General features: G+C 37.3%; 2 protein-coding genes and 1 non-coding gene across 8 annotated transcripts; 2 read left to right on the top strand and 1 right to left on the bottom strand.

Annotated features, from left to right (window-relative positions):
- Nucleotides 1-261: 261 nt before the first annotated feature.
- On the top strand, nt 262-352 carry LOC149008798 (small nucleolar RNA Z221/R21b). The gene has a single exon (XR_016174902.1). It is a non-coding gene; the product is annotated as a small nucleolar RNA Z221/R21b (small nucleolar RNA).
- A 3,484-nt stretch (nt 353-3,836) lies between these two features.
- Nucleotides 3,837-5,701, top strand: LOC149008797 (pathogen-related protein-like). 2 transcript variants are annotated; one of them, XM_089162915.1, is made up of 4 exons: nt 3,837-4,163; nt 4,537-4,669; nt 4,786-5,084; nt 5,375-5,701. In XM_089162915.1, exons 1-4 carry the CDS (start codon nt 4,008-4,010, stop codon nt 5,525-5,527), a joined length of 741 nt encoding a protein of 246 aa, XP_089019041.1. In that variant the 5' UTR covers nt 3,837-4,007; the 3' UTR covers nt 5,528-5,701. The 2 variants fall into 2 exon arrangements, with proteins under 2 accessions (XP_089019041.1, XP_089019042.1); XM_089162916.1 differs by having other exon boundaries at nt 4,786-5,046; nt 5,375-5,461.
- Nucleotides 5,702-6,129: 428 nt separating this feature from the next.
- On the bottom strand, nt 6,130-13,733 carry LOC149008796 (protein FAR1-RELATED SEQUENCE 6-like). Of its 5 annotated transcripts, XR_016174605.1 has the most exons (4): nt 13,484-13,733; nt 9,203-11,314; nt 7,826-7,899; nt 6,135-7,409 (listed from the first exon to the last, which is right to left on the bottom strand). XR_016174605.1 is itself a non-coding variant. In XM_089163211.1 (2 exons), exons 1-2 carry the CDS (start codon nt 13,556-13,558, stop codon nt 9,323-9,325), a joined length of 2,067 nt encoding a protein of 688 aa, XP_089019337.1. In that variant the 5' UTR covers nt 13,559-13,733; the 3' UTR covers nt 6,130-9,322. The 5 variants fall into 5 exon arrangements, 1 of the variants encoding a protein (XP_089019337.1); XR_016174606.1 differs by having other exon boundaries at nt 6,131-7,409; nt 7,826-11,314; nt 13,348-13,733; XR_016174604.1 differs by having other exon boundaries at nt 6,131-7,418; nt 7,826-11,314.
- Between the last annotated feature and the right edge of the window lie 454 nt (nt 13,734-14,187).

Raw genomic sequence — 14,187 nt, 5'->3', positions numbered from 1 at the left:
TCAAAATGGAGGGCAAAACTGTCTTCCCAAACAACGGCGATTAGGTTTAGGGTTTTGGCGCAGCGTTTGTGTATTTATAAAGCTCCATTGCCACAAATTTTTATGTGGTGTGCTTTAGTTTCAGGTTTAAGTGTTTCTTTTCTCCGCTGCTTCACCTGTTTCAGGCGTTCAATGCGTTCTTTACCCGTCTATTTGATTTCCAATTATTTTTTTCGATCAATTTTCCCTTTCTCTGCTGTTTGTTTTTATGTTTCAGAATAGGGGCTGTGATGAAGATTTATGTCATGCACCACTCTGATATCGATAATTTCGATCAGTGCTGATAATTGACTCTAAACCCATATCTGAGCCTAACGCTGTCGCATTGCATTTTCTTATATATTTTTGAATTTGATTTGATTTTTTAATCGTCTGGAAAACCCAGAAGGCCTGTGTGGTGATTTATTTGGAAGAGATTATGGAACCAGGTGATGTGGTCTTCGTGACTAACCATGATGCGGACCATACAGTATAAATCTGTTCGATTTATGCTGGTGGGGATGAATTTGGTGACTGATGGTTCTCAATCTATTCTTTTCACCCCTTGATCTTTCATCTAGTGTCTTTTTTTTCTTTCTTTTTTCAAGTTAACTTCAATTAGGGCAAATTCATGAGTTTTACACCATTGTTGAAATTCGCATTATCGGAGGTCAGGCTTTTTAATAGCATTTGATCAAACCCCTCCTTGCTTGCTCTGTTGCCTGATTGTCCCGTTTGTTCATCCAATTTAAAATCTAAAGCCATTGCCCTAATTGCGCCGCTTTTTTTTTTTTTTTTTTTTTTGAAATTGCTGTTTCTGTTCTGGATTGGGATGGCAGGTTATGTTTACCTTGAGGAAGACTAGATTATCTGCCTGGCCTGTAAGATGATAAATAATTCAGTTCTATTCGAACTTATTCGACAATTAGGCTGGATCTGGCTTTGTTAAAACCCCAACACAATCTTGAATTATGCTCATCTCGGCTGGGTCAACCTAGGCTTTACCAGATGCCCGACTTTTAAATCCCCTTTTTTTCTTCTTCTGTTCGTCAGCCTTTAAAACCTAACTAAAACTGACCCTGATCTGGGCGGAACACAATTCATCACCCAGATGCCTTGATTAGCCCCTGGTCACTATTAGGTTAGAAAAAAACACACACAAGAATAGAGAATCAACTTTCGCCTTGTCCTGCTTCTAGGTGGAGAAATCTTTTGAAAACCTGTTAAGGTTCATTGCTGCATTGTGAAACGTTACCTTTTGTGTTGTGCATCTATAAAAATTACATTTAACTTGAACAAGTGGAATACCAAATCATTCTCAATCCCAACTTTTGACATACATTCAGGTATGGGACCCTTTGGTATTATCAAAAAGAGAAGCGTTTGTAAATAACTAACAGAAGGCTGGTGATTGCTAAACATAAAATCAGACATCAAGTTAAAGGGCCTTCAACTATATGTTAAAAGAGTGCAATGGCCATGAGTAAACCTGTTCTGTTCTGGAAACAAAAGCCCTTAATAAGAGTAGTCACACTATGACACAAACATTGAGGTGTAATGTAGCTGGCATCTTGCATTCCTTGATATATGGCAAGGATCACCATTGTCTACAAGACAAAAACCTCATACACAAAGCCTTGGTTTATAGGGGATAACCTGGAATGAGTAATATTACAGAGAAAAAACTTGAAATTGAGTACAATTGTATCAAAAAAGGTTTTCCAATTTTGGGCAAGTGCAGGGATTACAAATATACTCAATCCAGCTCACTCTTTTAAGCAGCCTAATTGGATTAGGATTAACCCCAAGAAAAATCACTTAACCCAGCCATCTCTCTTTTCAGTTTTCACCACTTTTCTGCTCTCTATTACTACTCTGCAACTTCCGATTATGCCTTATTATTTTCTTACTTGCACTTCCATCTTGTAATTTCGGATGAATACCTTCTTGTTTAATCCAGACTAAACACATGGTAGCTGCCCAGGGCATTCGAATGGTATTCCTCTCCTCTATATGAATCCTTTAGACACGCAGTAGATTTGCATAGGAATTGGAACAAGAGGGAGGGATCATCTCCAGAGCAGCATAAACGGGAGATGCATTTTAAGTTGAAGGATTTGTTGAATTTGGATTGTTAGGTGTTATTGCTCAAGGGATTTGAAGACTTTCCAGCTTTTGGCTAAATTTTATATCACAGAGACATTCACTACCCAATCTCAGCTAGTTCTTCTTTTTAACTGGGCTTTCTGTTGCAAGTAATCCTCTGAAACCCCTGGTTTTTTCGAATCTGGATCTTCTCCCCGGGTGAGCACAGAGTGCCTTCCTGACCACAAAATGCAGTGGATCCCACTGGTGAATTTTATTTTTTTTTTAATTTTTTTTCAAAAAGTATTTTTTATCTTGGGCCCCACTGCATTTTGTGATCAGGAAGCGTGGGGGAGCACAAAGTCGCTGATCCGAACTCGGTTTTTTCTCTTGTTTTCTCTTGTCAATAGTTACATCATGGTCATGGATGATGCAACCAAAGGAGGCTGCCGTACTTGGTCCTAGGAAATCTTTGGGAAATCTTGCCTCTTTGATATTTGAGAAATATTCGCGGTGATACTGGCCAATCATAGCATTATCATTAAAAAATGTCGTTTTTCAAGTCTAATTAATCAATTATTCTTTGGTGCTTGAAAATTAACGACTTTTCTGGGTAAAACTTGAAAATGACTTGATACTTGATAGTAGGTGAAAAAGGACCTAATGACATCTCTCTTTGCTAGATCATTAAGCATTAATTTTGGCTGTGGGATTAAGATTTCTGTGGAGATTTCAATCTCGACAAATTTTAATTGAGATTTCAATCTGACAGCTTATATTGTTTTGTTTAAATGGCACTCAACCGAAACAAAATCCCTCTTTAATTGCTCCCTTTTATAGTTTAGATATTTTGCCTATAACTCTTAACAATTATTGTTCTTTTTTACTATTATTTTATTATTAAAATGATCCATTTTTATGAAATTACTTGTCCCCTTCGGTTTTAACGGTGTTAAGTGTTAAGAGACAGTTATAGTTGAGTGTTTAAAAATTTTCAAAGATTTAATAATGTCAAATTAAAAAAAAAAAAAATAAAAAGTAAAAAAATTACTATTTTTAAATTTTCTTATATTTTGAAAGCGAGATTTTCTTCTTTCTTTCTTTGCTCTCTTTATTTTGATTAGAGAATAAGATTGTTTAAGTATGGTAATTTTTTCCTAATTATTAAGATTTGTAATATAATTTAACAGAAAGTGTAAGTAAATAAAATCTTAAAATTATTTTTAAATTTTTAGATAAATAAAAAATTCACATGATCACTTAGCTAACGAAACTTAACAGCAATGGGGCATCAGTAATTACAGAAAAAATCTAACATTGTATTAGTAATTAAAAAAAAAAAAGGAATTAAATAATAATTAAATAATAGTACGAGGAATAATAGTAATTATATAAGAGAATGACTTATAGTAGGTGATGTGGTTGTTTGTTTTTTTTTCAACTAGAGATAAGATTGTCTCAATAAATTTACATTGGATAAGGCCGACTTTTGGTGTTACACAAATATTGTTTTCCGTATTACCCAAAAAGAAAAGTATTGTTTTCAATTATTATTTTATATAAAATTTTAAAAACAAAACAAATGGAATTATTTTAAGTTTGTATATGATTTTTGGAGTGACTAATTCCATCATCTCTTGGTTTTACCATGTTCTGTCTTTTGCCTGTAACTCTCTCAGGACCACAAAATAAATAGACAAAATAGACGCATGAGTCTTGCAGTAGTGTGGTCGAATTCGATCCTTCACTGGAGGTGCTCTGTACTGATTTGATCCTTCACTGGACAAGGCTTCCATCGGGAACCCTTCTTCTCTTTCTTCCTCTATATATTTCTTCATGGACATCAACATTTCATATCTCTCTCTGGCTCTTTCTAGCTCTCTTCCTCTTTTATTTCAAAAGACATGGATCACTCTACTGGAACTCAAGCAGCTGTGGCGAAGGAAGATAAGTATAGAACCCATATTTTAGGCGAAGGAGAAAAGAACACCAAATGGGTATTTGGTGCTCCTCCCAACTATGCTGTAGTTAATAAGCTCTTTGAAGCAGAGCGAACAAAGGTCACACCTTGCCCCTATTCTCTCTCTTCTTCTTCTTTTTTTTTTCCTTCAATTTTTAACCTGTCTTCTAAAATTTCTTTTATCAAATTTAATATTTTACTGCAAAGGTTATCAGCCATTTGGAGTTTGGTAGGTAGGGATCGTGCCAAAAAAGAAATTTCTTTATTTAAACACCCACCCTTACCCTTGATTGAAAACAGATGAATTTCAATCCTCACTAATTGGCAAGTCTTGTTTTCGTCTTTTAACAGCTATTGTTTCCTGCCAAGGACTGAGATATGATATGTCTATGTTTTCTTGTGTTTAATAATCACTTCATTAACCTTTCCCCATCTCTAGCTAAAGACTTACCCTATGTTGTTGTTTCTTGCAGGAATGGCCAAAGGGATCCTTAGAAGAGACGGTGCAAAACCTTGTTAAGACATTTGAAATGGAGCTCTTCCACAAGGCCCGTCCAGAAGACTGCAAAGCAATAAACACTGAGAAGTTTAGGCTCATCGTTAATGGCATGTATCAACAGTTAACCAACCAACCAACTGTAGCTTCTCTTTTAGATTTCAAATCCTTAACATATTAGGTGAAGATAGAATTCATAAACAATTAATGGCTATGTCAAATGCAGGAGGAACACCCATGTCCCTAGAGGAGCTTGTAAAGGTTGGAGGTTATAATGCTTTCTTGCAAACCTCTTTGGCAGACCGTTTGCGTGCCTATGATCCATCTACTGAGACAGCCATGTCATCCCATCATGTATTTGGAAAAGCACTCCCTCGCGGATTTGCCCTGGAAGTCATTCAGGTGTACTCAGGTCCTCCTGTAGTGGCTTATAAGTTCAGGCATTGGGGTTATATGGAGGGTCCATTCAAAGGGCATGCCCCCACAGGTGAGAAAGTGGAACTGAATGGAGTAAGCATCATAGAGGTACTTCCCTTTGAGACCAGATCAATTTTTCGTTCAAAGAATGCATATTATTTCTCCTACGCTTTTACACTACACAATAGAAGTGGGACTCATGTGAAACTCACACTCAAATTTTACATCTGAATTATTTTATCAGTGTTTAATTGTGTGGTAAAAAAACATAATGTTTCTTCGATGGAAAGATTTTACAAACTCCTTTCCCTTCTCCTCTTGGGTTCTTCCCACCTTTACAAACTAATTTCTTTGAGTGATCGACTCTTATATTTATGATGGGTGAACTGTGGCTTTAGGTTGACGAAGCCATGCGAGTTGTGAACTTGGAGTTCATCTATGACGCTGGGGAATTGCTTGCTGGACTTCTTAAAGGTCCTCTTTTAAAGGAACATGAATCTGAGGCCTCACCAAGCTCATCTCTCAATTGTCCTTTCTTGAACAAGAAGTGAAGCCCGTCAGTAGATGTTACAACTACAAGGGATCATCCTTTATCTCTTCGTTTGCTGTGAAAGTTAAATAATTTATTAAAGTTGCCCTACTTGTAAGTTGTAACATCTGCACACATCGTGAATAATGAACGACGACTCGGCGAGCATAATATGTAATTATTATGTAAGAGTTCTTATATTAATTGTTTTTTTTTTTTCCGGCTAATTTTTATCTGGACCTGAAGTTTCGTCCACATCATTTTTAGTCCAATTTAAGTTTTGTTTTGCATATGGCTCCCTGTGGTTTCAAGAACTGATTAAATAAGGACAAGTTGAATAGAAACTATTTGTTTAATAAATTTTGTGATAGAAATACCCTTGTCTCTTTTGGATTTTTTTTTAATATTAGTTTTAATCTATTAAAATAGATATTATTCACAATAAACAAATAATAAATAGTCATTGGATTTGCCGTCGACAAGGAAGATCTGAGAGTGAGCCACCGTCTCCAACACAGCCACCGACTCCGCCGCCACCTCCACCTCCCTCACGAGTGATCAAACAATGAAGAAGTTGCATCGGAGGAGCATAAGACTGGCTTTCTTGTTCCACCTCCACTCAAAACATGCTAAATCCTCGCGTAGGAGTCCAAAAACCCTCATCAATATTCCCACTCTCCACTCACAGAAACTCTTTGCTTCACCATCACTGTCCCCCAAGGCTGCAATTCACTCCAAGATTTGTCGATGACTCCAAAGAAGACAAACCCATTTCATCCGTGTTCCGAAGAAGACAATCCCATTTCTAGAGAACCGGATTTAACAGTAACCCCCGATGATGCTCCATTTCCAGAAACGGAGAAATTCGATAAGCGTCGTCTAGCAGAACGGTTCACAGTATTGAACACTAGCATCTATGAGTGTCGCTCTTGTGGTCACAAGACTCACAACTCAGTATAATCTATCAGCTATTGATTTGTATAGATTGTTTAGACTGTTCAAAAACATGTCATTGACGTATTTAGAGAATTAGAGCAGAAATGGGAACTCACGTTTAGGAAAGCCATAGTAACAGAGTTGATAATTACCTTACAAAGTTAATAGAAAGCAAAAGTACAGTTCTTCGGATCCCTTATCCTTATATATTCCACCATCATTACATGTTTTGGGTTTGAACACCGGTGAGGAAGGCGGAGGTGGCAGCAGCATCGGTGGCTGTGCTTGGAGACGGTGGCTCACTCTTAGATCTTCCTCATCGACAGGTGAATCCGATGATTATTTATTATTTATTTATTTTATAATATCTATTTTAGTAGATTAAAACTAAATTTTAAATAAAATAAAAATCCAAAGGACACAAGGGTATTTCCATCACAAAATTTATTAACCTAACAATTTCTGTTAAACTTGTCTTTATTTAATCATTTCTTAAAACCACAGGGGAGCCATACGCAAAAAGAAACTTAAACTAGATTAAAAGTGACTTGGACCAAACTTCAACGGTCCTGATGAAAATTAACTTTTTTTTTGGGCAATCAACATAATATAAAGAGTCACAATCATTGTTCATGCGATGAGTTGTCCAAAATGATGATACCAACATCTTCTAATTTGAGTAATTCCTAGCTCAACAGAAGGATTGGGACAAAAACTCGAATTCAGATAAATGTGGAGGCACAGCCCAACCTGCCATGATGATAAGTAAAGGATAACTAATAGCTTTGCCTAGAACCTACTGTGGTGTTCATGATTCATATACTTAAAGAGAGTTCATCAGCAAATGCCTTTCCAACAACTTCTCACCTGAACTTGAGAGATGCAGTGACTAGGCCAGATTCAGGAGTCCAAGCATGAAGAAGCAATATGAACTTGGCAGGCATCCCAATCTTCTCCAAGCTTGCAGTCTGCTAAGACTGCAAAGGGTCATAAAAAAACATGTATATATAGAAGGCAAAAAAATAAAAAAGGCAGGGGTACCAGAAGTGGGGAGGATGGAGAACCCGTTAGCATTCTTATTTAACTTTGTTACTACAATTTAGGTTTGATAATCATAAGAATGACATTTGCAAAAGATACATTGTACTCAACCAATGATAGGGCAAATAACTAAATGGAACAATTATTTTGGTAACATGGCATTCTTTAAGCATGATATTATCATAATATTATGACTCATTGATATTTTATTGAAACGCCTGGACATTGATAACAATGAAGATGATTTTGTTCAATCCAGAAAATTTGCAGACATTAACAATCTTCAAGCAGTAAAATATATTTATAATAAAAAGTTACAAGTGCAACATCACAGTGAACACACCTGGATGGTTTCAGGTTCAAGCTGACTGTGTAGGATACCACAGGCAGGTCCGAGTTCCTCTGACGCAGCTAAACCTTGACAACATCACAAACACAATATGGATTAGAAAAAACACTAGGCCATGGTCAATCAAAGGAGGAACTAAATAGGGAGCACCAATCATCTGGCTTTTTATCCACCATGCAAATGCCAAACGGCAGCCGACAGTTTAGCCTTGGTTACTCAGCACCCTACTTGGATAGAAAGTGGTGTTGGGGGATACTTCACAGCTCCTCAAACATTCTTTTTCTTTTCCTTTTCAGCAAGTTGCTACATAGAAAATTTTATTTCTAATGCACAATCAATAATAAGTAACTGCAAGGTAAAACAGGCCATAAAACGTATGGCTAGAATAGTGACATATTTATTTCCTACCTACATATTATAGACCTCCTAAGACTGATATTACTACAAAAGGGTGAAGCTAGAAGTTCCTTACTTTGCTAGACAAACTAACTTATGCTTACTCCTGGATATGTTAGAAGTTCCTTACTTTGTTGAAAGACAAAACGTATACTTACTCCTGGATTTGTTAGATCTCTGGAGGAATATTTAATGGGTAAAACTAGATGTAGGAGAGCGCAAGCTTAGATTGTTTACTTGCAATTGACTGGTCATGCTAAAATTGGTACCCAATTAATAATAATAATAACAATATTTGGTACCCCATCAATGAAGATGAGACCATAGTAAGAAGACATGAGCTTATGACTTGAGATGCGATGAAGCATGAGTTGAAGAACAAGTACCTACAGAACATACCCAAAGAAAACTCTCCCTTCAACAAGAATCACCAACAAAACACATTTAAACTTGAAAACAACTCAAATCCATATATATAGTTCAGTTTGCAAGTCAGGGAGTGTTGGAAGACTAACAATGGTTAGGCAGTGGGGTTACCTCAACTGTACACTACCAGAGAAATTCAGAAAGCACCATTCAAAGAAAAGGAGCCTGACGATGGAAAAAAAAAAAGAGAGAGAAGAAGAAGAAGAAGCTGAAAGTGATGACAAAAAAAAGACAATGCTTAGAGCTTCAAAAACAAAAGATCAACAAATAGAAGATGCTAAAGAGTTCTATCTTGAAGATATTGAAGGAGACAGAATACTCCACAAGGAATTGTCAACATTCACAATGCTAATCTTGAAGGATATAGAAAATTGCAGTGAAGTAGTCAACAGCAATGGTTAGAAACAATGTGCTTTCTAAACCTTTTCCTTTAGTAACAATATAAAAATGTACGTCGCAGCACATCAGAACAATATATAATCCAGTTTTGAGCAAGTGTCGTAAAAGAAAAAAATCCCATATAGGGGACTTAATATGTTTTTAAAGCACCTTGGTTCATCAGGTTGTCTACTTTCTTCTGCTTCCACATGAACAGCTTTGAATGGTCACAAATGATGTCACAAATTTAATTGAGTAGCCTCCTGTTCTGGAGATCCTCATCCTAATTGCCTACAAATGACGAACCTTATCCAACAACTCCTCCAAAGATTGCAGAGCAACTTTGTAATGATCCTGAGATCTGATTCCTTCATCCAGAACTTGAATGGCGCGTTTGTATAAATTCCCACACCATTGCAGTTTGGCATCAAAATTGTTGGATTCATAATCTGGAACATGCATGTGCTTAAAATCCTTTTGCCACCGTGGAAGAATATACGGTGAAGGGATCTCAACCACTCCATTATGGTTAAGAACAGTCAGTGCATGTCTACAAAGATAACCCTTGAAATTGAACAAATTGCAAATGCAATTGACTTCCACTTTAGCTGCATTGTATAGAACTTCATAGTCCCTAATATCCCTCCTAGCACCCTCACTCTCAACACGTTCTTTAACAACATACACATTAATGGGCCCGTCAACATGGACTTGTGTTGTATTAAAGCACGAGAACATCTCCTCCACCTCATACTGGAACTTTTTAAAGACACTATTTGTATACACTTTAGCAAGCTGTGATTCAAAGGAACATTTTGTCTTCAGGACAGGGATGAAATGTATAGACTCAAAATCTGCTTTGGATTCTTTCTGAAGCTTCTTCTGTAGAGTTGATTCATATTTGTCAAGGAACTCCTTCAAGGAAGTCTGTCTATTCACAAATTCATCAAAAAATGCATGCATGCTCTCATTTCGCTGGGAAGTGGACATACCGGCAAGAAATACATCCTTTGAATAAGCTGGAACCCATTGTTCGCGGTCTTTGTACAGCATCTGAATCCATTCATTATCCCCGATTCCATATCTCTGGATCATATCAGCCCAAGCTGTTTCAAATTCACTCACTCTCAAAGAATCATAGACTGCTTTACTAAATGAACTTTTTATTGATTCATATTCACATAATTCACTCATTTTATCCGGAAATTTTTGCATGATGTGCCACAAAGAAATATGATTATGGGTGTTCGGAAATACTGCAGCAATTGCTCTTTGTATGGCCCTACAGTGGTCTGTGACCATAACAGATGGTGCACGACCTAGCATGCATGTAGCCCATGCCTTGAATAACCAAAAGTATGACTCAACTGTCTCATCTGCAAGCAGACCACAACCCAACAGAACATTTTGTGCATGGTGGTTAACCCCAACAAATGCTACCAGCGGTATCTCATATTTGTTCACCAAGTATATATTGTCCACTGCAACAACATCACCAAAGTAATGATATGCAGCTCGAGACCTGGGATCGGCCCAGAAAACATTCCTCAAATTTCCTCCATTGTTGAGATCCATTAAATAGAAGAAGTTCGGCTTTATCAACTGCATACGACAAAAGAAATTTGAAATGTGTTTTGCATCTCCTTCCCTAATATTCATTTGAACATCCTGATCCAAAAGCCACGAAGTATCTCTAACATCGAAGCTCGAGTCTTCTTGATTCCACACATCTAGCCCAAATGTTTGCAATAACTTATTTGCTTCTAATTCAGCCTCATCATCTAAAAGCAGTTTCCTTTTGGTTCCAGCACCTGTGCTCTTGTGAGATTTATAGAACTGCACACTAGCTGGAGTAATTAAATGGTTGTGCTCGAGACTAACTTCCATGACTTTCCACTTTTTAGAGTCCATTAACTTAACCCTAATCATTGCTGGGCAACCAGTTCTTGTTTCAGGCCTTAAACGGTTTGTTTCTCGTTTCTTTTTAAAGCCTTCTCTACTACAACAAATTACTGCAGCATACTTCTCTTTATTCTTTTCTCTGCACCATGAACTCTTTACTCTGATACCGAATCCCAATTCCTTAGCATAGCAATTGTAATAGTTGTAAACATCATCATAAAAATCAAACTCCATTCCCAGAAAAGGTGGCACAATCTCCTTCTTCCTTTGGGTAAACCCTTTTTGACCACCACATTCTGTTATAGCAAAATCTCTCTCCATCACAGACTCATTACACTCACCTTCAGATAATGGCTCACCATTAAAAGAAACTTCTTCCATCTGGGACACAGATCAAACCCAACAATGCTTATTAAAAGAAGAAGACTAAAACCACCAGCTCACCAAGTTAAAAGGAACAAACAATGAACATGTGAAACAACTGCTCCAAAGCCATTCATGTTAAAAATAGACCACCACCATGAACAATATATAAGTAAATGAAACGCCACAGATCAAACCCAACAATGTTTATTTAAAGAAGAAGGCTAGAACCACCAGCTTGCCAAGGTAAAAGGAACAAACAAGAACATGTGAAACAACTATTCTGAAGCCATCCACGCTAAAAATACACCACCACCATAAACAATATATAAGTAACTGACTCAGTCTTGCAGGACGTAGAATCCTCATCAAGTCAGTGCTTTCCTCTATACCTTCTTATTATACAGGATGTTTTGCCATTCCCAAACAGATCTGCTCTAAACGTGATGTTATTGCGAATCATTTTTAGAATGAAACCACCGGTACAGATCATTCCATACATTTAATAGGATGGGAGAAAGCTTGTTTACCATAAGGCTGGGGGCATGGGATTTAGGAAATCTTGGATTCATCATAGGGCTTTACTTCTGAAAATTGCTTGGTGGGTTTTATCGGAACCCAATTCTTTATGGGCCCGTGTCTTGAAAAGAAAATATTTCCTAGGCAATCTTTCTTTGACCCCAAAACCCAAACAAAGAGGGGCCTCTCGTACATGGAATGCTTTGGTTTCTGTCTCAAGGGACCTAAAACATCTTGTCCATGCCTCCATTGGCGATGGTCAAACCATCTACTTCTGGCATGATCCATGGATACCGGCAATCCGCTATCAACCTGTTCGCCGTCCCTTTTTAATCTATCACACCTGCAATGGGTGGCGGACTTTCAATCCCAGAATTCATGGAATAACCACCTATTAGCCTCTACATTACCCACTCACCTAGCTGCTGAGGTTAGCTCTATCTCTTGTCATAACAATGGGGATCTATGGCACTGTAATACCCATAATGGCAGATTTTCTACCAAAACTTGCGGCCAAGACCCTTACCCCTCTTCCTTAGATGCCACAACTTACCCACTGATTGTGGAGCCTTTTCTGGAAATTTAAAGGGGTCCCTAGATTTAAAATCTTTTGGTGGCAACTTATTCATGGTGGTCTGGCTGTTAAGGTGGCCAACAATAAAAGGTCCCACTCGGACCCCTGCTGTATTTTTTGTGGGAAAGAGGCTGAAACCTCTTGGCATTTGTTTTTCTCATGTGAATGGATTAAGCATATACAGGTGGTGGGTTCATTACACTGTAGAACTGAATGTTTTCAAGCTCATTCATTTCTGCAACTTTACATTCAAATCTGCTCATTTCCGGTGGAATCTCGTTACTCTCGAATGGGTGATTAATATTGTAATGATAACATGCTATTATATTTAACGAATGCAGAGCCAAATCTTGTTTAAAAATACAAAACCTGATCCGGTAAGACTAGTGAATACCATTCAGTTTTGGATTAATCATGTTTCCCAATGTGTCTTGCAGAATACCCAGTTCCCAATTTTATCTCAATTACATCCACCTACTCAGGTAACTCCAGTGGATTCCAATGGGGAACTAACTATTGATGACAACACTATTTTCTTGGTAGTTGCAGATCTCTCCGGGGCTGACTTTACTAGGGGCAGATGGATATTTTGTATTGTACCTAGTAACAACCGTGTAGCCAACAGGGTGCTCAGTAAATGAAAAGCCATACCATCGAAGTGGTGGGAAAGAAGAAAAAAAAACAGAAAAGCCTGTGAAACTAATATTCGAAAGCCAAACATGTTATAACCCTAGTTAGTAAAGCAATAGATTACTACCCGTATCCACGATCTTCCGACAAACCAGAATCGCAAATGTGTCTTTACACATCTTTTTTGAAGTCTCGTTCTACTCCTAGAAGCTAGCATCTATAAAACACATAAATCAAAAGGGGGAAGAAAAGACATAAATTCTACACAGCAAATGACTGACCAAAAAAAAAACATAGAATCAGGGCATTGAGGGACAAGACCAATTACCAGACTTTCAGAGAAGAGTTGAAGGGATTAACTATGATTAGTGTCGCAACAGAGGCAAATCAACACGGACGACTGAGAAGATTAACTTTGTTCAACTTCACAACTGAGAAGGGAGGGTTTTCGGCTTTTCACTCACCGGAGAGCTGCATGCGGGATTTCCGCTGCAATTATCAGGCATGACTCTGAAGGCTGAAGCGTACACCATGTGCATAGCGTAGAATCCTTACGACGACCAGTAGATTCGAAATTCTTTCTTCCTGGTCCTTAATTTAGACGGTTCTCTAAAAAGTTGATTAACAGGTGGAATTTTTGCATGCAATTACAGTTCAATTCTATTAAAAATATTGAAAATCTCAATAGATGATTAGTGGATGATTAGTAGATTGCTTGAGAACCTCACCTCTCGGTGGAGAGTTCGCTAGGTTGTGGGTTCAACCTGAGCGGCATATATAATTTTTCCATCCCTAATTTTCTTATATTTAAAACGCATTTGTTGAAAAAAAAAATTGAAAATTCTCATACAATCTAATGCTGCTATTTTTTTAATTTTTTTTGTCTTCGTTTTTTTTTTGGGGGGGCATGCAACAATGTCTTTTACATATGCCATTGACTATAATCTCTTCGACAACAGATGTTAGTTTTATCAATCGAGCAACCCTACGTTTGAATACTTTTGTTTTTAAAGTTGAACACATAATCACATGCTTCAACAAGCGTTCAAACCAACATCATATTCTCATACTGGTGCAAGCACTTGATTCTCAAATAACCATTAAAAATAAAAATTCCACCATGATAAAAACTATTGGAAAATGAAAATCTTATAACAAGCAGGATTTA

The sequence above is a fragment of the Hakea prostrata genome, chromosome 7 (genome assembly GCF_041222555.1).
Source record: "Hakea prostrata isolate BN-2017 chromosome 7, UWA_Hpros_2, whole genome shotgun sequence".
Taxonomy (NCBI): domain Eukaryota; kingdom Viridiplantae; phylum Streptophyta; class Magnoliopsida; order Proteales; family Proteaceae; genus Hakea; species Hakea prostrata.
This window is presented reverse-complemented; position numbering and strand designations above follow the sequence as displayed.